This window comes from Aotus nancymaae, unplaced genomic scaffold (assembly GCF_030222135.1).
Source record: "Aotus nancymaae isolate 86718 unplaced genomic scaffold, 86718_ANA_hifiasm-v0.15.2.pri h1tg000003l, whole genome shotgun sequence".
Lineage (NCBI taxonomy): Eukaryota > Metazoa > Chordata > Mammalia > Primates > Aotidae > Aotus > Aotus nancymaae.
The window spans coordinates 1,958,193-1,981,631 of NW_026988414.1; the positions used below are offsets into that span (position 1 = coordinate 1,958,193).

Here is a 23,439-nt window from a genome sequence, read left to right on the forward strand (position 1 = left end):
TTTTTCCTTTTGAGATGGAGTCTCGCTCTGTCACCAGGCTGGAGTGCAGTGGTACAATCTCGGCTCACTGCAACTTCCGCCTCCCGGGTTCAAGTGATTCTCCTGCCTCAGCTTCCCAAGTAGCTACTAGGACTACAGGTGCACACCACCATGCCCAGCTGATTTTTTTCTATTTTGGTAGAGACAGGGTTTCACCATGTTGGGCAGGATGGTCTCTATCTCTTCACCTCATGATCCACCGGACTCGGCCTCCCAAAGTGCTGGGATTAAAGTCATGAGCCACCACACTCAGCCAAATGGAGTCTTTCTGTATGGCTTTTAACCGTGGTCAAGTTGGACAGACAGTGATACACAGTTTGGATGTCTGTCCCCTCCAGATCTCATGTCGAACTGTAATCCCCAACGTTGGAAGTGAGGCCTAGCATGAAGTATCTGAGTCATGAGGGCATATCCCTCATGAATGGCTTGGTGCCCTCCTTGTGGTAAGGAGTGAGTTCTTGCTCTGAGTTCATGCAAGATCTGGTTGTTTAAGAGTGCAGCACCTCCTCACTCTTACTCTTGCTCTTGCCATGTGAACTGCCTGCTCCCCCTTCGCCTTCTGCCATAATTGGAAGCTTCCTGAGGCCCTCACCGGGAGGAGATGTCTGCGCCATGCTTTGTACAGCCTGCAGAACTGTGAGCCAATTAAACCTCTTCTTTTTTTTTGTTTTTTGTTTGTTTGTTTGTTTTTTGCTGGTAGTGGTGGTTGTTTTTGAGACTGGCTCTTATTGTGTCACCCAGGCCGGAATGCAGTGGCACAATCTCGGCTCACTGCAGCCTCCACCTCCCTGGTTCAAGACATTCTCCTGCCTCAGTCTCCCCAGTAGTTCGGACTACAGTTATGTGCCACCACATCCGGCTTTTGTATTTTCAGTATAGATGGGTTATACCATGTTGGCCAGATAGGTCTTAAACTCTTGACCTCAAGTAATCTGCCTGCCTTAGCCTCCCAAAGTGCTGGGATTACAAACATGACCTACCACGCTCAGCCTCTTTTCTTTATAAATGATCCAGTCTCAGGTATTCCTTTACAGCAACGCAATGGACTAACAAATTGAGAAAAAAATTGTCTAAGTAGTAAGTATTTATGTATTTATTTCAGAGACAGGGTCTTGTTCTGTCACATAGGCTGCGGTGCATCATGGCTCAACATAGCCTAGAACAGTCAGGCTTGAGCCATCCTCCTGCCTCCGTCTCCTGAGGAGTTGTGACTACGGACACATGCCACCATGTGCGGCTAATTTTTTTATTTTTATTTTTGCAGAGACAAGGCCTCACTATGTTGCTCAGCCTGGTACCAAGCTCCTAGCCTCAAACGATCCTCCCACTTTGGCCTCCCAAAGTGCTAGGATTACAAGTGTGAGTCACTGCACCTGGACCTAAGTTATCTTACGAACTCACATGAATCATCAGATGAACTTGACAGTTAATTTAAAAAAAGGTGATAAAAATAAATTAGTTAATCAACACATGGAGAAAAAGTGCAGCGTCGGTAATAAGAGTAAATAAAAAACCAGTGGCCAGGCACGGTGGCTAACGCCTATAATCCCAGCATTTTGGGAGGCTGAGGCGGGTGGATCACGAGGTCAGGAGTTCAAGACCAGCCTGACCAATATGGTGAAATCCCGTCTCTACTGAAAATGCGAAAATTAGCCAGGCGTGGTGGCTCATGCCTGTAGTGCCAGCTACTAGGGAGGCTGAGGCAGGAGAATCGCTTGAACCCAAGACACGAAAGTTGCAGTGAGCCAAGACTGAGCCATTGCACTCCAGCCTGGGTGACAGAATGAGACTCCATTTCAAAAAAAAAAAAAGTGTGTGTGTGTGTGTATATATATATAGGAATATCTTTTTTGCCGTCATTTTAGGATTTTTTTTGAAGAGAAAATACCCCATATTGGCTAGGACATAATAATGTGCACACTATTCCTACATATATCCAGTAAGAATATAAATCCACACAACTCACTTGGAAAGGAATTTAAAAATATATATCAATATTTTCGAAAGCATTCATATCCTTTGAACCAGAAATTCCAAGTCTGAAAACCATCATAAAGAATGTTCTATATATGAAAAGAGTTCTATGCATAAAGAAGCCCACTGCAGCAACATTCATAAACACACAAAAATGGAAATGTGCGTCCTTAAGAGGAAAGACTGAGCAAATTACAGTATCCACTTAGTAGGATAGATGATAAGTATGAAATGAGCTAAAAAGTCAACAGGCATGCATATAAATTATAAGCATGACTGAATTTCAAAAATCAAATCTTCTAGACTTATGAAACAAGCTTATACGAAAACATAAATTACTAAAACTCTTAACACTGTGAATAAGGAAAAAAGACTGCTGTTTTTCCATCTGCTTCATATTTTCCACATTTTTCTTTAACGTTTATATATTTTTGTATAACTTCCAAAATATAATGCTAGGACAACAGATCATGTTTTGCTTAGGAACAAAACAAGCTTCTATGAAGCAGGGAGTGAAAATTAAAAGCCAGTTTCCACCTTATGGTTTACCTTGTGTCTTATGAGTCTGGCTGCCCGCTGAAACAGGGTTTACATTAGGCTCCTGGCTCTGACCAAGGATTTTCTCATCCCTGCTGAAGATGATTTTTGGTAACTGGGTACCAGCTTCTGGTGGAGACTTTATTGTTACCCTACATTCAAACAAGACAGAAGGAAAAAAGGTCAAAGCAGTGCTCCTGGCCACTGAACATGCTGCGTGCAGGCCCTGTGCCAAGCTCATGCAGTCCTTATGATGTTCTACAACACAGATTCTATTATCCACATTCTGCAATACTGAAACCAAGGCTCAGAAAAGTTAAATAACTTGCCCAAGAGCACCTATAGGAAGTAGCTGGGCGAGGATCCAGGCAGTCTCTCTTTAAGATCTTAGCAACCACATAAATCTGAGGTACATCTTTTCCCTCAAGTATCCTTAAAATGCTCAGCAAATTGGTGCACAAGAGAAAGGGAACAAAACATAAAACATCAGTAATACTTTAAAGTGAAATCCAGGCCGGGCACTGTGGCTCACACCTGTAATCCCACAACTTTGGGAGGCTAAGGTGGGTGGACCACTGGAGGTCAGGAGTTCAAGACCAACCTGGCCAACATGGTGAAACCCTGTTTCTATTAAAATTACAAAAAAAATTGTTCGGGCATGTTGGCATGTGCCTATAGTTCCAGCTACTTGGGAGCCTAAGGCAGGAAAATAGCTTGAACGTGGGAGGTGGAAGTTGCAGTGAGCCAAGATCACACTACTGTACTCCAGCCTGGGCCACAGAGCAAGAGAGACTCTGTCTCAAAAAATAAAAATAAAAATAAATAAAGTGAAATCCCAGGAAGCACGAGAGGGCAGTGGCACCGTTAGTTGCTGCCTAATATCCATTTCCACCCTTCCCGCTTCTCATGAGACCCGATTTTGTTTACTCCATCCCACCCAGGAGGGGCCAGTGACAGTTTCCATGCCCGAGTGGATGCCCAATCTAAGCTGGCGCATTCAAGCACTTCTCATTCTAACTAGGGGAGGAGCCTGCTCTCTGTCCCTTGGCTGGATATGGATGACAGAGCAGAGCCACCTGGTGATGGCTGGGAAACCTGCCTGAGGAAGAAGCTAACACCCAGGATGGCAGAGCAGAGAGATGAAATGCACCAGAGTCCTTAACCAGAGTCAGCAAGCCACTGCAGGCCTGTGTCTCGCCTGCCCCACTGCAGACAGGCGAGGTTATCAATGTCTTCACTCCATATGCCAGAGTCTAAGTCAAGTCTTTTGTTGCTTGCTGCCAAAAGCAGCCTAACTAATACAGGAGACTATCAGATCATTTTTTTTTACATGAAAACAGAGGTTATCATGGAGACTATTTTAAAAGTTCGGGGCCAACCCTTATCTGAAGCCTCTCCTTCCTTTCTACAATTCATGAGTTCTTCTTCCCTTCCACTTCTCTATTTGGCTGTAATCGTGTGTACTGCCATTCTGTCTCCCCCATCAAGGGCAAGGCCTCTGTCTCCCTAGCCTTGTCTTTAATCTCCAGCACTCAGCATGGTCTTTGGCACACGGCAGACACCCAAGGAATGTTAGCGTACTACTAAATTCTCCCCAACTCTACTCTAGAACTGAACTGAAGGAACTTTAGAATTACTTACTCACTTCTGGAGATGTCTAGGATTAGAAGGGTGACAGAGACAGACTCTTTCTTTAAAATACAGTAATTCACATCTTCATCCTGAGAAAGGAAGAGCCAATTTTACATCATCTTATTCATTCATGCTAGAACAAGAACAGAAAGTTTTCAGGAACATAGCAAATGAGTGGCTCAAACTCCATTCAAAATAGTAAACCGTCGGGTGTGGTGGCTCATGCTTGTAATCCCAGGACTTTGGGAGGCTGAGGCGGGTGGATCACGAGGTCAAGAGATCGAGACCATCCTGGCCAACATGGTGAAATCCCTATCTACTAAAAATACAAAAATTAGCCAGGTATGGCGGCAGGCACCTGTAGTCCCAGATACTCAGGAGGCTGAGGCAGGAGAATCGCTTGAACCCGAGAGGCGGAGGTTGTCATTACACTCCAGCCTGGGTGACAGAGTGAGACTCTGTCTCAAAAAAAAAAAAAAATGGCGCTGTGGCCGGGCGTGATGCCTCACGCCTGCAATTGTAGCACTTTGGTAAGCCGAGGTGGGCTGATCACTTGAGTCCAGGAGTTTGAGACATAGCCAAGAAAGTGTGAAACCCTGTCTCTACTAAAAATACAAAAATTAGGCAGGCGTGGTGGTGCAAGCCTGTAGTCCTAGGTACTTAGGGGACTGAGCCGGGAGGATTGTTTGAGCCTGGCAGGTCAAGGTTGCAGTAAGCTGATTGTGCTACTGTACTCCAAAAAACTGAAAATGGCACTACAGGAAGTTAGAGTGTTCCCATTCAATGGCCTGAGTTCAAATGAAGACATGGACCAGGTCACAGATTTAATACTCACCAGGTAAGACGAAAAGCCATCATTCTTTGTACGGTCTAGGCTAAATCCAATCTAATGGGGAGTAAAAAGAGGAGAAGTAAATATCCACACAATTGTCCATACTTTTCCTACTCAAAAAGCAGAAAAGGTGGTACTTCTGACGTGGTTTCCTCTCAGTTTTCTTAGCATTCATTTTGTAAGAAGGCAAACTAAAATCACTCAAGTCAAGTCCGTAATTACTGGAATTATTACAGCATTACATCTTAAGTGATAAAAGTGAAATTATTTGATGCTTGACATATAATTTGCTACTCACAAGCTTCATTATCTCCACATTCTGATACTTTATACTTAAGCACTGGGGTTGGAAGGTGGCTCTCACCCAGGCTAAAAGAGTAAACCCTTGGATCTCATTAAAAGGTACTTACAGTCACACCCTTATCTTCAGGCTCATTCACTGAGAGGCTACTGACATTAACCACCATGTAGCCATGCTTGAAGAATCCAAAGGTGTTCAGATGAACCTTATGCCTCACATCATCCTAAAGAGACGTGAAGTGGTGGAATCAGTAATATGGAAAAGTGCTTTTCATTACTTAACCTATTCGTTTTCTTAAAAAATTGTGATATCTCATTTCCTGCTAGCCAGCCAACATTTCCATATGCTCAGTAACATACACAGCTGTGGTAACATGTCTTTCTCCAAAAGCTGAAGACAACTCCTCAGAAATCCAAAAGATATCAAGTTTCTGCAGAAGGAAGTACTAAATGTTTTCAAATTCACTCCAATGCACTGGTATGGGTTCTAGGAGCAAACTCAGAGGTTGGCTGGAATGTGAACTCCAGGGCAGGAGGAACCATGTTTTCGTCATCCCCATATCCTTCCTGATAATACAATGCCTGGCATCTAGTAGGCACTCAAAACATGCTGAGGGGTGGGGAGGAAGAAAGGGAGTGGCTGAAGCTGCTCCAAGGATACACTCATTTATATAAATCCTCTTATCAATCTGTTCGTACCTGGCTCCTCCCCTGCAGGGTGAAGAATGGGATCTGCGCATTGATATACTAAGCTATAATTCAATTATTTTAAAAGGTGAATTTATACCTAAAAATGATACAGTATATGATGGGTTTGCAGGGAACAAAGCCTTATGCAAGAGGAATCCCAGGAATAGGAAACAGTGATACGGAGACAGAGTCTTTTTGGATACAGGAGAATCCTAAGTTGGTGAGACTGCATCACACAGGCAGATGCCTATCCCATCTGCCTGATGCTGTATCTTAATATCATGACTCCAATCTCAACTAAGTCAGTACATTGCAGGGCCGACAGAATAATGGGGTCAGTGAACACTTCTAAAACTGGGCTTCCACAAACACACTTTATGTTGTGTAAAAATTGAGTTTCGGGCTGGGCATGGTGGCTCACGCCTGTAATCCAAGCACTTTGGAGGCCAAGGCAGGCAGATCACCTGAGGTCGGGAGTTCAAGACCAGCCTGACCAACATGGTAAAACCTCGTCTTAAAAAAAAAAAAAAAAAAAAGAGTTTCATATTGAGATTTGGCTGAACTGCAACACCTTTCATAAGTTTGCAGTTTGATTCTTTGTGTGAAGGGTAACTTTTTATTTCTAGATTTGAGGTTTCCTGGACATCACGGGTAGTCTAATAGCAAACACCAAAGGCCTGTGTGAAGCAGATCTTCGGCAGAAACAATATAAACCAAATCCCCTCCCCTCCCCCACAGAGCTCTACCACACTGCACTGTGACTAGCAGGATTTTCTTTCCTGCCCACTCTTGCATTCCAGGAATATAGCTTTTTGACAGTCCTAGGTTACGGGCTGAGACACAGAGGGACACAGTTCCAAGTTGCCTCCCTGCTCAGGCCTAAGACTATGGTCCCTGTTTCCCCTCAACATCTGTTCAAACCCAGGACTCTGGGCTTAAAGTTTCTGCAGTGACACAGGGCAGCCCTGGCTTCCCTGTTCTTTTGCCCACTGGAGTTTCAGCTCCTTCTTTCCTTTTTTGGGCCCCTGGGAATTTCCCTGATTTTCTTAGGACCTCAGCTATGTGGTGAAAACATGTTTGCTGGACTTCCACTCCCTGGTGGGCTGGAGTGGCTTGCAGCAAACCAACATTCTCAGAGAGAACAATTAGAAAAGCCAGATAGGATAACAGAGGTCATCTCCTGGAATCCACAAGAGCGGGTCAGTGGTAAAAGGTAGAAAAGCTAAGGCTCCCAGCCTTTCTTGGAATTATCTGAGAGAATTAAACCCACTGAAAATGTCTTAAGTATCTATTTTCTCAGTTCTCTCAAGGACAGTACATGACGACCACCACCCTAGAGGCACAGGAGAAATTTATTCAACTACATACAATGGATGCCTTAGCACACTGGTCTTAATTCTCTGGCAGAATCTTCAGTGGAGCAGGACCCGGAAGGGAGAGGATGAGGGAAAATGAACACACAATTCCTGCCACATAAAACAATGAATGTGAATCACAGCCATACTCATGTAAACAAACTTGAATGCCGTGGAATCATCTGTGGCGACAGAGGTGAAGACAGTGACTACTCTCAGGAGAAAGGAGCTTTCCTGTCACTTGAGGGAAAGTGAGGCTTACGGTGCTTCTGGAGGGACTTGGTAATGGTTCTGCCTCATTTCCTCATACATTCTGGAAACGTACTGAGTTGTTTGCTTATTAAAATGAGTAATTTTTAGCATGTATATTATACTTCAATAAAGTTTAAATTTTAAAGTATGCTTTTTCTTTTTTTTTTCAAGACTGAGTTTCGCTCTTGTTACCCAGGCTGGAGTGCAATGGCACGATCTCGGCTCACCGAAACCTCTGCCTCCTGGGTTCAAGCAATTCTCCTGCCTCAGCCTCCCGAGTAGCTGGGACTACAGGCGCGCACCACCATGCCCAGCTAATTTTTGTATTTTTAGTAGAGACGGGGTTTTACCATGTTGACCAGGATGGTCTCGATCTCTTGACCTCGTGATCCACCTGCCTCGGCCTCCCAAAGTGCTGGGATTACAGGCGTGAGCCACCGCGCCCGGCCAAAGTATGCTTTTTCTAATTGATCCAGCACGAAGCTCACTTCTAAGTGTTTCATTTATACTCACTCAGTCCAACACAATACAGGTTTTCTAGGTTTGTTTTTTTTTAGAAAATGTTTCAATTGCAACCTGACAGCACTTTTTCCCCATATAAACAGTACATTCCTTTACAATTTTTTTTACCTTTGCATCATCATTTCATTTGATGATACAATGCCATGAAAAACAGGTTTTTAAACACTCTTTTAAACAATAACAACAGCATCTCTCCAGGGACACCGAATCAATAATAAAAATAAAAGAAGGAAAAAAAACAGCATCAGTTGGGCATGGTGGCTCACACGAGTAATTCCAGCACTTTGGGAGGCCAAGACAGGTGGATCGGCTGAGGTCAACAGTTTGAGATCAGCCTGGCCAACATGGCAAAACCTCATCTCTACTGAAAATAAAAAAGTAGCCGAGAGTGGTAACCCACGCCTATAATTCTAGCTATTTGGCAGGCTGAGGCAGAATCACTTGAACCTGGGAGGCGGAGCTTGTAACGAGTCGAGATCATGCCACGGCATTCCAGTCTGGACGACAAAGTGAGACTCTGTCTCAAGATAGATAGATAGATAGATAGATAGATAGCCAGGAGTAATAGCAGGTGCCTGTGATGCTGGCTACTCAGGAGGCTAATGTAGAAAGATCACTTGAGCCCTGTAGTTTGAGACCAGCCTGGACAACATGGTGAAACCCCATCTCTATCAAAAAAAAAAAAATTAGCTGAGCATGGTGGCACAAGCATGATGGCACAAGCCAGTGATCCCAACCACTCAAGAGGCTGAGGTGGGAGGATAGTTTGGGCCCAGGAGGCCAAGGCTGCAGTGAGCCGAGATCATGCCACTGCACTCCGTCCTGGGCAACAGAGTAAGACCGTAACTCAAAAAAAAAAAAAAGAGGCCGATCGTGGTGGCTCATGCCTTTAATCCCAGCACTTTGGGAGGCTAAAATGGTGGAGCCCCTGAGGTCAGGAGTTCGAGAACAGCCCGGCCAACATGGTTAAACCCCATCTCTACTAAAAATACAAAAATGAGCCAGGCGTGGTGGCAGTTGCCTATAATCCCAGCTATTTGGGAGGCTGTGGCAAGAAAATCACTTGAACCCGGGAGGCAGAGGTTGCAGTGAGCCAAGATCGTGCCACTGCACTCCAGCCTGGGTGACAGTGTGAGACTCTGTCTCAAAAAATAAATAAAATAAAATAAAAGTATTGCTGCCAGTAATATCTGCAGGACCTTCATCAACCTGTTCCCCACCTCCATTGTAAGCTATCATGTCATGTCAAACACGATATGTATGGAAGTGACTTTGTTATACCTCACTATAAAAATCAGAGACAGAGAAATCTTGAGACTGGAAGAAAAGACAAGCGAGGATATGCCGAAGCAGCATGAGCATGCCACTACCAGATGCAAGCAATGGAGATTCAGCTACATTCTCAACCTCCACCCTATCTCAAGAGCGTGACAATACCAGATGCAGGCAATGGAGATTCAGCTACGACCTCAGCCTCCATCCTACCATTTCCATGAACACTCACACAGCAGTAAAGGCTGCGTGTTTCACCAAGGATTTCAGAGACTGCAAGCACTTAAACTTGTCTCTAGTACTGCACTAAGAGCTTCATATCTCACCTCAACTTCTTACAACTCTATGAGGCAAGAGTTATTATGTCCATTTGGTAGATGAGGAAACAGAGGCTCAGAAAGTTAAAACTTGCTTAAAATCATAAGGCCAGTAGGTGGCAGGGCCAGTAATCTAACTCAGGACTGATTAAGCCCCAAATCTATTCTTTTAACTACCACATACTTTTTACAACCAAATAAAAAGTATATCCTAGGGGTGGGCGTGGTGGCTCACGCCTGTAATCCCAGCACTTTGGGAAGCTGAGGCAGGCAGATCACTTGAGCTCAGGAGTTTGAGACCAGCCTGGGCAACATGGTGAAACCCCATCTCTGCCAAAAATACAAAAGTAGCTGGGTGTGGCAGCATGCATCTGTGGTCCCAGCTACTCAGGAGGCTGAGGATCACTTGAACCCGCCCAAGAGGCAGAGGTTGCAGTGAGCCGAGACTGCGCCACAGCACTCCAGACTGGGTGACAAAGCAAAACCCCATCTCAAAAAAAAAGTGTATACTATTTTGATGTTTTTGCTCTTTTCCTTCCTCCCTTTAAAAACAGTTGTTTTATACTGACAATGCTAGTTTAACTAAATGTCAGAACTTCCAAAACAACTTCATATTAAACTGCTTTCAGTCATTACAAAAAGGTAATGATACCTCAATTTAGGTTTATAAACTGAATCTTAGAAAATAATAAATACAGTATCACTTAACTGAGCTAGCTTCAGCTCACCCACTGGTGGTCTACAGAGTGTACTGACGCACACGTGTTATATATGGCCAACACAGTGTTTTGTTTTACTTTTGCTTTTAATTTTTAATTAGTTGCCAATGAATGCTGCAAAAATAACATGAATTTCCAGCTTCTCTTATTTAAAAAAAAGAGAAAAAAAAAAAGAGCCACAAGATCCAGAGCTTGCAGGCCACATTCTAGTACAATAAGAACCCATTCTCTGGAGCAAGAAGCAGTGGCCACTATGGAAGAAGCCTGTGCTCTCCTGCTGGCCCCTTCCCGTACAGTCTCACTGAGTCAGCTGACTTACAAAACCGAGCTGGCTTCTAACCGCATCCGAGTTTGTGACCACCGATTAAGACAAAAATCAGATCTGAAAAGTAAGCAAAAAGTAGCTTCAGGCACCATCAGCAGTTTCTCTACTAATACAGGAAAAAAAAAAAAAACAATAAGGCTACCAATCACTGCCAGGCTCAGTGGCTCACGACTGTAACCCCAGCACCTTGAGGGGCCAACGTGGGAGGATCACTTAAGCTCAGGCACTTGAGCCTGGCCAATATGGTGGAACCCCATCTCTACTAAAAATACAAAAATTAGCCAGGAGTGGTGGTGCCCGCTTGTAATCCCAGTTACTTGGGAGGCTGGGGCAGGAGGATCACTTGAGCTTGGGAGGCAGAGGTTGCAGTAAATCGAGATCAGACCACTGCACTCCAGCCTGGGTGACAGAGCGAGAGTGTCTCCAAAAAAAAAAAAAAAGAGGGGGGGGAGGGGACTACCAGTCATTAGCTGCCTTCTATTAGTGGAGGGAGTAACTAACCTAAGAAGTTTAATATTAAAAATTCTTGGCTCATTGCACATACATAGCAATTCACAAATGGAAAGGAGTCAAATTCACTCATATTCACTCAAAAATCCAACAGCTAAGCACGTGAAGTGAGAGAACTACACAGAAGACTGAGGTGCTGGCAAACGGACTATCCTCTTAGACAGTTACTGAGGGCTTTAGGCACCAGAAGCTTACCCAGTGCAGGTAAAATAGAAGGTGCACTAACCTGGGTTGAAATTCTGGCTCCTCCACTTTTTTAGCCAGAGCTCCATTTTCTAAAATTCATAAAGCAGGAATAATAACATTTTTCTCAAACGGCTGCTATGAGGGGTCAATGAATAAAAAGCATCAAATATTTAGCAGAGTCTCTGACCCATCACAGACGCTTTAATAACAAGCAGCTATTACTATCACTTAAAATTTGGATTCTGTAGGACACTTCATCTTCCCCAAGTAAGCTCAGAACAGTTATCACTAACTCAGCAGTCTCAACCTTTCTGTGGACACAGGACAGTCTCATTTTACTAGAATTCTGTCAGCATACTTAAGAGGGAAGAAAGATTTAAAAGAACACTAAATGTGTCAACAGCATCCCCCTCAGTGTCACACTCTCCCAGCTCTCTTCCTATTGTCCTTCCATCCAAGTCCACTTGAGTAAGCTGTTGGCTGCCACAACGAAGCTCTTTTCCACACTTACAATAAAGGTATTGGGCTTGAGCTCACACTGCCACAGCAGTACACTGTCTCCTTTTCCACACCACTGGGTCCACATGGTCCGCTCAAAATTCTGGACAGACATGGCTAACCTATGGATGGACATGTGCCCAGTTTTTAATTTCTCATACTGATCACAGTTTTGGAGGCATGCCTAGGAAAGGTTTGAGCTTTACCAGAATGGAGCTGCTAATAATCAACGGGCCCGAGATGAGGCACAATCATCATTATCATCATCAATAGGCAATAACAATCAACGTGAATGAGATGAAGAAAATCCTCTTTTATTCTTTGTAAATTTATTTTTATTTTTCTTGAGACAGAGTTTCTCCCTTGTTGCCCAGGCTGGAGTGCAGTGGCACAATTTCAGCTCACTACAACTTCTGCCTCCAGGGTTCAAGTGATTCTCCTGCCTCAGCCTCCAGAGTAGCTGGAATTGCAGGAACCTGCCACCACGTCTGGCTAACTTTGTATTTTTATTAGAGACAGGATTTCACCATGTTGCCCAGGCTGGTCTCGAACTCCTGACCTCAGGTGATCCACCTGCCTCGGTCTCCCAAAGTGCAGGGATTATAGGCGTATGCCACCTAGCCTGGCCAGGAAAATCCTCTTTTAATTTCCCCAAACTTTCCAGATACTTTTGGAAGGCAGTGAATAAATGCATCCCTCCCTACTGGGAATTCACAAAGCAGTATGTGAAATGAGGCTGCAGCCAATGGAGTAATAAGGATCCACTGCATAAAGCTGGAGTGATCAGGTGGGTCCTGATTGGCACCAATTCTGGAGCATTTGTGCAAAGAAGGATTTGATTTACTTACTTACAAACATCACTGTGGGTTTTTTGTTTTGTTTTGTTTTGTTTTTTGCGACTGGCCTCTTTCTGTCGCCCAGGCTAGAATGCAATAGCACAGTCTCGGCTCACTGCAACCTCCACCTCCTGGGTTCAAGTGATTCTCCTGCCTCAGCCTCCCAAGTAGCCAGGACTACAGGCACGTGCCACAGCGCCCAGCTACTTTTTGTATTTTTTGGTAGAAACAGGGTTTCAACATTCTGGCCAGGCCGGTCTCAAACTTCTGACCTCAAGTGATCTGTCTGCCTTGGCCTCCCTAAGTGCTGGGATTACAGGCATGAGCTACCACGCCAGGCCTACAAACATCACATAATGTTTTCTGGGGTTTTTCTGGAATGGCTGGAGTGCAATAGCACAATCTCAGCTCACTGCAACCTCCACCTCCTGGGTTCCAGCAATTCTTCTGCCTCAGTCTCCCGAGTAGGTGGGATCCACACCCAGCTAATCTTTTGTATTTTTAGTAGAGATGGGGTTTCACCATGTTGGCCAGGCTGGTCTCAAACTCCTGACCTCAGGTGATCCACTCACTTTGGCCTCCCAAAGTGCTGGAATTACAGCCATGAGCCACCGCGCCAGCTGCAAACATCACTTAATGGCTAAATATGTTTTCTGAAAGTTATTACTCAAAAATAAAGCAATAACACGTTGCTATGAAGGTAGAGCTTCCTAAGGCTGCTGTAACAAACAGCCACACACCAGGTGGCTTAAAACCACAGAAGTTTGTTATCTCACAGTTCTGGAGGCTGCAAGTCCAAAATCAAGGTGTCAGCAGGGCCTTGGTCCCTCAAAGGCTCTGGGGAAGAATCCTTCCTTCTCCTTCAAGCTCCCGGTGATTGCCAGCATTCTTAACATTCTTGGTTTGTAGCTGCCTCACTGCAGGCTCTGCCTCCATCATCACATGGCCTTCTTCCCTCTGCATATGTCTCTGCACCCTCTCCTCTTCTCATAACAGCACCTGGTGCATTGAAAATAGGGCCTACCCTAACCCCAGCATGACCTAATGTTAACTGCAAAGACCCTATTCCAGATAAGGTTACATTCTGAGGTTCCAAGTAGACATGAACTCAGGGGACGCCAGTCAACTCAACACATACCGATCCATCCTCTTACTCATTTACACTGAAATCTTCTGGTGCTTAATTACCTAACCCATATTTTTGTTACTCTGCAACTAAACAGATGTAGAAAGGGATAAAGAAAAGCTATCCTATAGTCCAGATACAATTTCTTGACCCCTAGTTTTTTTTCTATTAGATACAAAAACAATAAACCCGGCTAGGCACAGTGGCTCATGCTGGTAATCCCAGCACTTTGGGAGGCCGAGGAAGGTGGATCGCCTGAGGTCAGGAGTTCGAGACTAGTCTGGCCAAAATGGTGAAACCCCGTCTCTACGAAAAATACAAAAAATTAGCTGGGCATGGTGGCGCATGTCTGTAGTCTTAGCTACTTGGGAGGCTGAGGCAAGAGATTCGCTCGAACCCGGGAGATGGAGGTTGCCGTGAGCCAAGATTGTACCACTGCACTCTAGCCTGAGCAACAGAGCAAGATTCCATCTCCAAAAACAAAAACAAAAAAAAACTCCATGAAGAAAAAATCTACACAGCAGTAGTAAAGGGAGGCAATAAAAAGGAGAAAGAAAAAAAAAGACAAAGCAATCGCTGGAATTCTCCAAGTTTGTTTTATTAACAAACTCCAGCAATCAAATATTTTATTATCCTACACTGGTATTTTCAGAAGGAAGCACACTGGCATACATGCCACCAAACAGCAGTCGCTAAAAAAGCCATGTTCAATGCAAACTGTAGAAACTTGAAAAAAGAAGAAAAACTAGTAATAGGAAAAAATAATTAAAAATTGAAAATTTTAAATTAAAAAGCATCTTATATTTTTATATATACACACAGGCCGAAAAGCAGCTGCTTAATAGATATTAATATTCATACTTAAAAGAGAAGAAACCCTGAAATGTCTATTAAAAAAAGATAACTGACAGTGTACACTGAGGTTAGGAGTATTTTTAGTTCAAATATGCCAGACGTTGGTATTAAAACAACTAAATCTTCCCTGTCTTATTCTCTCATAAGGAGTTCAGGGCCAAGGTGGGAGGATTGCTTGAGACCAGGAGTTCAAGATCCCAGCCTGGACAAAATAGCAAGACCCCCATCTCTACAAAAAACCCAAATTGGCCGGGCGTAGTAGCTCACGCCTGTAATCCAAGCACTTTGGAGGCCAAGGCAGGCGGATCACCTGAGGTCAGGAGTTCAAGACCAGCCTGACCAACATGGTGAAAGCCCGTCTTAAAAAAAAATTAAAATAAAATAAAATAAAATAAAAACCCAAATTAAAAAATTAGTTGGACGTGGTGGTGTGGACCTGTAGTCCTACCTACTAGGCAGGCTGAGGTGGGAGGCTCCCTTGAGCCCAAAAGTTTGACGCTGCAATGAGCTATGATTGCACCACTGAGTTATAGGCTGGGTGACAGAAAGAGACTCTATCTCTTACTTAAAAAAAGAAATAAGCCGGGCCAGGCGTGGTGGCTCACGTCTGTAATCCAAGCACTTTGGAGGCCAAAGCAGGCAGATCACCTGAGGTCAGGAGTTCAAGACCAGCCTGACCAACATGGTGAAAGCCCGTCTTTAAAAAAATAAAGAAAGGGCCAGGCGCGGTGGCTCACGCCTGTAATCCCAGCACTTTGGGAGGCTGAGGAGGGTGGATCACGAGGTCAAGAGATTGAGACAATCCTGGTCAACATAGTGAAACCCCGTCTCTACTAAAAATACAAAAAATAAGCTGGGCATGGTGGCGCGTGCCTGTAATCCCAGCTACTCAGGGAGGCTGAGGCAGGAGAATTGCCTGAACCCAGGAGGTGGAGGTTGCGGTGAGCCAAGATCGCGCCATTGCACTCCAGCCTCGGTAACAAGAGCAAAACTCCGTCTCAAAAAAAAGAAAAATTAAAAAAAAAAAGAAAGAAAGAAAGAAAGAAATAAGGAAGGAAGGCAGGCAAGAAGGCAGGCGGGCGAAAGAGCCACCATGCTGTATCATAACTACCTGTTTATGGGCCTGTCTCATTTCTGTCTCTCTAGTGTCTAGCACATAGTAGGCATTTAATAAATGCTGAATGAGTGAACTACTACTTAGACCAGTCTACTATTCGGTGCTATTATTATTACTATTTTTTTTTTGAGACAGAGTCTCGCTCTTGTCACCCAGGCAATGGGTGCAATGGGGCAATCTTAGCTCACTGCACTCTCCATCTCCTGGGTTCAAGCGATTCTCCTGCCTCAGCCTCCTGAGTAGCTGGGATTACAGGTGCCTGCCACCACGCCCGGCTACTTTTTTGTATTTTTAGTAGAGATGGGGTTTCAGCATGTTGGCCAGGCTGGTCTTAAACCCCTGACCTCAGGTGATCCACCCACCTCAGCCTCCCAAAGTGCTGAGATTACAGGTATGAGCCACCTCACCCAGCCTCAGGGCTATTATTTTACATAATTTTGTCTAATCCTCAGAACGACCCTGTGGGAAAGCTACCCTCATCCCTATTTTACAAAATAGGAAACTAAGAATCCAATCCCTTGCACTTCCTCTTCCACACATAAGCTCTCACCTCATTTTGACCTGGCTAATGCTTTTTTTTGAGATGGAGTCTTGCTCTGTCACCCAGGCTGGAGTGCAGGGGAGCAATTTCGACTCACCGAGCTCACTGTGACCTCCGTCTCCCAAGTTCAAGCGATTCTCCAGCCTCAGCCTCCTGGGTAGCTAGGATTATGGGCACCCGCCACTCCACCCGGCTAATTTTTATTTTTATTTTTATTTATTTATTTATTTATTTTTTTGGGACAGAGTTTCACTCTTGTTACTCAGGCTGGAGTGCAATAGCGCAATCTCGGCTCACCGAAACCTCCGCCTTCTGAGTTCAAGCAATTCTCCTGCCTCAGCCTCCCAATTAGCTGGGACTACAGGTGTGCGCCACCATGCCCAGCTAATTTTTGTATTTTTAGTAGAGATGGGGTTTCACCTTGTTGACCAGAATGGTCTCGATCTCTTGACCTTGTGATTCACCCGCCTCGGCCTCCCAAAGTGCTGGGATTATAGGCGTGAGCCACAGCGCCCGGCCAATTTTTATATTTTTTGTATGGACAGTGTTTCACCATCTTGGCCAAGAGGGTCTTGAACTCCTGACCTCAGAGGATCCGCCTGCCTCCGCCTCCCAAAGTGCTGGGGATACTGGCGTGAGTCACCATGCCTGGGCTGCACTGGCTAATTCTCACTCTTCCAGTCTCAGCTTTAATGTCACTTCTTCAGGAAACTGCTTCCTTATGCCAAAAACCAGGGCAGGTTCCTCATCACTCAGAATAAAATCCACGCATCCTACCATGGCCTCCAGGCTCATGTGTACCTCTCCCCTAGATCACTTTGCTCCAGCCACATGGGCCTCCACAGACAAGGAAACACGAAGACGGTCACACTCTGGGAGTTTGCACTTCCAGTTGCTCTGCCTGTGATACTCTTCCCTAGACCCCTGAATGCCTGGCTCATCCATTAAGTCCGTTCAAATATTAACTCTTCAGAGGCTCTCTCCAGAACAGCTTCCAACTCCATTACTTTTGGTTCCAATACTGTTCTATTTTCTTATCAATTTGCCCCAATTTTAAATTATTTGTGCATCCACGTGCTTGCTGTCCAGGCCGGGCACACGGTGGCCCACGCCTATAATCCCAACACTTTGACAGGCTGAGACAGGTGGATCACAGATCAGGAGTTCAAGACCAGCCTGACCAACATAGTGAAACCGTGTTTCTACTGAAAATATAAAAATTAGCCGGGCGTGGTGGCATGCACCTGTAATCCCAGCTACTCTGGAGGTTGAGGCAGGAGAATCCCTTGAACCCGGGATGCAAAAGTTGCAGTGAGCTGAGATCACGCCATTGCACTAGAGTCTGGGCGACAAAGTGAGACTCCATCTCAAAGAAAAGCTTGCTGTCCATTACCACTAGAATGAAAACTCCATGTAGGTAGGGGCTTAGTCCTGCTCACTGACTCAGCCTGTGTCTAGAAGTGCCCACCTAGGATATAAAAGACATCTGAAGAGTATTTGTTGAATGAGTAAGATAGACAGAAGGCATGTGTTGCAGAGTCATCCAGTAAGCTTAATAAGTCATTCATTTAAGTCAATGAATGTATATTGGCAGATTTTAAGTCGAAATAAAGTTTCAGGTACATATTCCTTTTGTGTGATGTTCTGCTTTAACTTATCTTTCATCCAACATCTTCTAGTCTAGATCCCATGGGTGAGGAAGGCTTCTAATGTGACTAGCCAGAAGTTACACAGCACTCAACAGCAGTGAGGACTGCTGATCTGGCTATTCCCAAGTTCTGCTCTTTACTACATGGCCTGCTAAGCTGCTGGAATAAAGTCTAGAGCATTTGAGTTATGATTTGCAAATAACTGTCATAAAAGTATCCAACCCAAGAAATGCCCAAATTTCTGAGACTTTAGCAAAGCAACTCCTGTCCACTTGCTCATCCGCATCATCTACCTGAAAGCTAGAATGATCAGTCATCAAAATATTTGGTTTTTAAACACAATATGAAAACTATATTCAGACAGTTTTTGACATAAAACTCAGACTAGTTGAGTACAGTGGCAAGCATCTGTAGTCTCAGCTACTCTGGAGGCTGAAACAAGAAGACAGCTTGAGCCCAAGAGCTGGAGGCTATAGTGTGCTATGTTGGCACTGGTGAACAGCCACTGTACTCCAGCCTGGGCAACACAGTGAGACCCCCATCTCTTTTTTTTTTTTTTTTTTTTGAGACGGAGTTTTGCTCTTGTTACCCAAGCTGGAGTGCAACGGCGTGATCTCGGCTCACCGCAACCTCCGCCTCCTGGGTTCAGGCAATTCTTCTGCCTCAGCCTTCTGAGTAGCTGGGATTACAGGCACCTGCCACCATGCCCAGATAATTTTTTGTATTAGTAGAGACGGGGTTTCACCATGTTGACCAGGATGGTCTCGATCTCTTGACCTCGTGATCCACCCACCTCGGCCTCCCAAAGTGCTGGGATTACAGGCTTGAGCCACTCCACCCGGCCGAGACCCCCATCTCTAAAATGAAAAACTTGAATTATCATTTTTATTCCATTAAGAAGAAATGGATTAGAAAATGACTATTAAAATAATATCAATGACCATGTAAATATTCCCATGTTAAAAGTTATGAGTAAGAATATGTTAATCACCTGTCATCCAGAAATGGCTAAATTACATTCTATATCTTAAGTCTAAGAAGTCAAGAAGAGTAAGATACTTAAGAAAAATTCCCATCAACAGAGGAGATTCTAGACTGTACTCAGAATGTGGAAGAGCTTATCTGTTTTCTTTTCTTTTTTTGAGACGGAGTTTCGCTCTTGTTACCCAGGCTGGATTGCAATGGTGCGATCTCAGCTCACCGCAACCTCCACCTCCTGGGTTCAGGCAATTCTCCTGTCTCAGCCTCCCGAGTAGCTGGGATTACAGGCACACGCCACCCTGCCCAGCTAATTTTTTGTATTTTTAGTAGAGACGGGGTTTCACCATGTTGACCAGGATGGTCTCGATCTCTTGACCTCGTAATCCACTCTCCTCAGCCTCCCAAAGTGCTGGGATTACAGGCGTGAGCCACAGCGCCTGGCCCACTTATCTGTTTTCTTTGCTGCCTTAGGCTGCTTATATTATGCACAGTTCACCTCTGTGGGAGTGAAATGTGCCTAATGTAAGCAACCCATAAATGTTACCTGAGCATGTGAATGCCTAAGTAGTGACACTTGTTTGCACTTTATACACTTCTTTTGTCTTGCGTGCCACCTGAGAGAAATATAACAAGATCTACTGTACAATAAAAAATATAACTCGGCCAGGTGCCATCACTCATGCCTGTAATTCCAGCACCTTGGGAGGCCATGCAGGAGGATAACTTGAAGCCAGGAGTTTTAGACCAGCCTGAACAACATGGTGAGACCCTGTCTCTACAAAAATTTAAAAATTAGCCAGGCATGGTGGTGGGTGGTCCCAACCACTCAGGAGACTAAGGCAAGAAGATTGCTTGAGCCCAGGAAGTTGAGGCTGCAGTGATCCGTGTTCACATCACTACATTCTGGCCTGGGCAACAGAATGAGACCCTGTCTCAAAAAATATAATAAAAATAAAATATATAATTTAACAGTCTTATCCTTTGACACTAAATAGCATCGCTAAATCACAATAAATCTAATGAACAAAGGAATGTAAACACTGGTCATCAACAGGGGCAAAAGAAACGATCAGACACTGTGCCTCCCAAAGGAAGAACACAGCACTACTATCAAGTAGTCTTGCTAAAATAATCAAACCTGGCCGGGTGCGGTGGCTCAGGCCTGTCATCTCAGCACTTTGGGAGGCTGAGGCAGGCGGATCACGAGGTCAGGCTTTCGAGATCAGCCTGGCCAACATGGCAAAACTATGTCTCTACAAAAAATACAAAAATTAGCTAGGCATGGTGGTGGGCACCTGTAATCCCAGCTACTCCAGAGGCTGAGGCAGGAGAATTGCTTAAACCTGGGAGGCAGAGGTTGCAGTGAGCTGAGATCGCGCCATTGCACTCCAGCCTGGGTGACACAGCAAGACTCTGTCTCAAAAAAAAAAAAAAAAGAAAAGAAAAGAAAAGAAAAGCCTACCTATCCTGTGATTCCACTCACATGAAACATTCAGAAAGGGCAAGTTTATAGGGACAGAAAGTAGATTAGTAGCTGCCTGGGACTAGTGGTGGAAATGGGAATTGATTCTAAAACCAAACAAGGGATCCTATGGAGTGGCAGAAATGTTCTGTGGCTAGATTGTGGTCCAAGTTGTATAACTCAGTAAACTTCCTAACAATCATTACATTATACAGTTAAAATAGGTGATTTTACAGTATGTAAATTATACATCAACAAAGTTGTTTTTAAAAGGCAAAGATTACTTCCTGCTGACAAGTCTTTTAAAAAATAAACAAAAATAATAAATAGCTGGGCACAGTGACTCACGCCTATAATCCCAGCACTTGGGGAAGCCGAGGCAGGTGGATCACCTGATGTCAGGAGTTCAAGACTAGCCTGACCAACATAGCAAAATCCTGTCTCTACTAAAAAATACAAAAATTAGCCAGGCATGGTGGCACATGCCTGTAATCCCAGCTACTTGGGAGGTTGAGGCAGGAGAACTGCTTGAACCTAGGAGGTGGAGATGGCTGTGAGCCGAGATCGCGCCATTGCACTCCGGCCTGGGTGACAAGAACAAAAATCAGTCTTAAAAAAAAAGAAAATAATAATAATAAATAAAAGGGCCAGGAATATAGAGAAAGGTCAAAGAGATGGAATGTGAGAAGATTAGGAAAGCCAGAAGAACGGTGGAAAATGTTAGCATGGCATAAGAAAAGGAAATAAAAACATAAGAGGACTCATTTCAAACTTTAAAAATAATGAAAAATAAGAACAAGAACTTGATTTATGTGGGGATGAGGCACAATTAGCCATGGGTTGATGGTTACTGAGGGTGACAAGCACATGGGAGTTCCTTATACTATTCTAGCTACTTTAGTATTTGAAATTCTCCACAATAAAAAGGTTGTTTTCTTTTGTCTTTTTTTTTTTTTTAAGAAATAGGATCTCAGCCGGCGCAGTGGCGTGTGCCTGTAATCGCAGCTACTCGGGAGGCTGAGGTGGGAGGATTGCTTGAGCCCAAGAGTTCTGGGCTGTAGTGCGCTATGCCGATCGGGTGTCCACACTAAGTTCAACATCAATATGGTGACCTCCCAGGAGTGGGGGACCACCAGGTTGCCTAAGGAGGGGTGAACCGGCCCAGGTCAGAAACCGAGCAGGTGAAAACTCCTGTGCTGGTCAGTAGTGGGATAAACACCTGTGAACAGCCACTTCACTCCAGCCTAGGCAACATAGCGAGACCCTGTCTCTTAAAAAAAAAAAAAGTAAATAAATAAAATAAATAAAAATAATTAAAAAAAAGAAATAGAGTATCATGCTGTCCCCCAGGATGGAATACAGTGGCACCATTACAGCTCACTACAGCTTCTGACTCCTGGGCTCAAGGGATCCTCCCACCTCAGCCTCTCTAGTAGCTGGGACTATAGGTATGCGCCACCATGTAAGGCTAATTTTGTTGCTGTTGTTGTTGAGATGGGATCTTGCTCTGTTGCCCAGGCTGCAGTGTAGTGGCGCCATAACAGCTTACGGCAGCCTCCAACCCTTGACCTTAAATGAGCCTCCCTAAGTGCTGGGATTACAGGCGTGAGCTACCAGGCCTAGCCAAGTTTTAAGAGATCAATGCATATTCCTGGTACTCAGTGACCTCTTCATGTAATCCTTGCCAGTATGGGTCTCTCATCTGATCAGGTTTCCTAGTTCTCTCAGTTGAGAGACAGGCAATATAAAGTTGCTGCTCTGACAGGCTCTCTTCAGATGATTTCCATTTCCTTGGGCAAGAACTCAGAACAAGCTTGTCCAGGCTGCGTGTGACCCAGGACAGCTGTGAATGCAGCCCAAAACAAATTTGTAAACCTTCTTAAAACATTATGAGATTTTATTTTTTGCAATTTTTTAAGCTCATCAGCTATGATTAGTGTTAGTCTATTTTATGTGTGACCAAAAACATTTTTTCATCTTCCAGTGTGGCCCAGGGAACTCAAAAGATTGGACATCCCTGACTTACGATGTTTATTTTATTTTATTTTATTTTTTATTTTTATTTTTTGAGGCAGAGTTTCACTGTTGTTACCCAGACTGGAATGCAATGGCACGATCTTGGCTCACTGCAACCTCCGCCTCCTGGGTTCAAGCAATTCTCCTGCCTCAGCCTCCCAAGTAGCTGGGATTACAGGCACGCACCACCATGCCCAGCTAATTTTTGTATTTTTAGTAGAGACGGGGTTTCACCTTGTTGACCAGGATGGTCTTGATCTCTTCACCTTGTGATCCACCCGCCCTGGCCTCCCAAAGTGCTGGGATTATTGGCGTGAGCCACCGCGCCCAGCCATGATGTTTATTTTAAAAGAAACAATTGGCCAGGTGCAGTGACTCATGCCTGTAATCCCAGCACTTTGGGAGGCCAAGGCGAACGGATCACAAGGTGAGGAGTTCGAGACAAGCCTGGCCAATATGGTGAAACCCCGTCTCTACTAAAATATACAAAAATTAGCCAGACATGGTAGTGGGCACCTACAGTCCCAGCTACTCAGGAGGCTGAGGCAGGAGAATTGCTTGAAAAGGACGCGGAGGTTTCAGTGAGCCGAGATCGAGATCATACCACTGCACTCCAGCCTGGAGACAGAGCAAGAGTCTGTTAAAAATAAATAAATAAATAAATAAATAAATAAACAAAAAAGAAACAATTATACTCGAGGGATAACTTGATGGAAAAAGAAAAAAAAATAAACAATAGTGTTAATTATGGACTGAGTACCACATCATTTATGAAACATCTTATAAAGACAAAAACCATTAAGTAATTTAGAAAAACAGGGAGAACTCACTCAATCACCAGAATTATACCAATTCAATTTGCTTTCACCCCTAAAGTTAGGATATACTTTTACATC

At 44.3% G+C, this 23,439-nt stretch overlaps 1 protein-coding gene across 6 annotated transcripts in view; it reads right to left on the reverse strand.

Annotated features, from left to right (window-relative positions):
* The window catches only part of GPR107 (G protein-coupled receptor 107), a 78,815-nt gene that overhangs the window by 52,077 nt on the left and 3,299 nt on the right, over positions 1-23,439 (reverse strand). For 5 of the 6 annotated variants that reach the window (XM_064377035.1, XM_064377032.1, XM_064377048.1 and 2 more), the window contains exons 2-5: positions 5,425-5,538; positions 5,018-5,068; positions 4,192-4,271; positions 2,563-2,702 (exon numbers count right to left, since the gene is read on the reverse strand). In XM_064377035.1, the coding sequence (XP_064233105.1) occupies positions 2,563-2,702; positions 4,192-4,271; positions 5,018-5,068; positions 5,425-5,538 (385 nt within the window). The remainder of the gene's footprint in view (positions 1-2,562; positions 2,703-4,191; positions 4,272-5,017; positions 5,069-5,424; positions 5,539-23,439) is intronic. The other variant, XM_064377042.1, reaches the window with a different exon arrangement.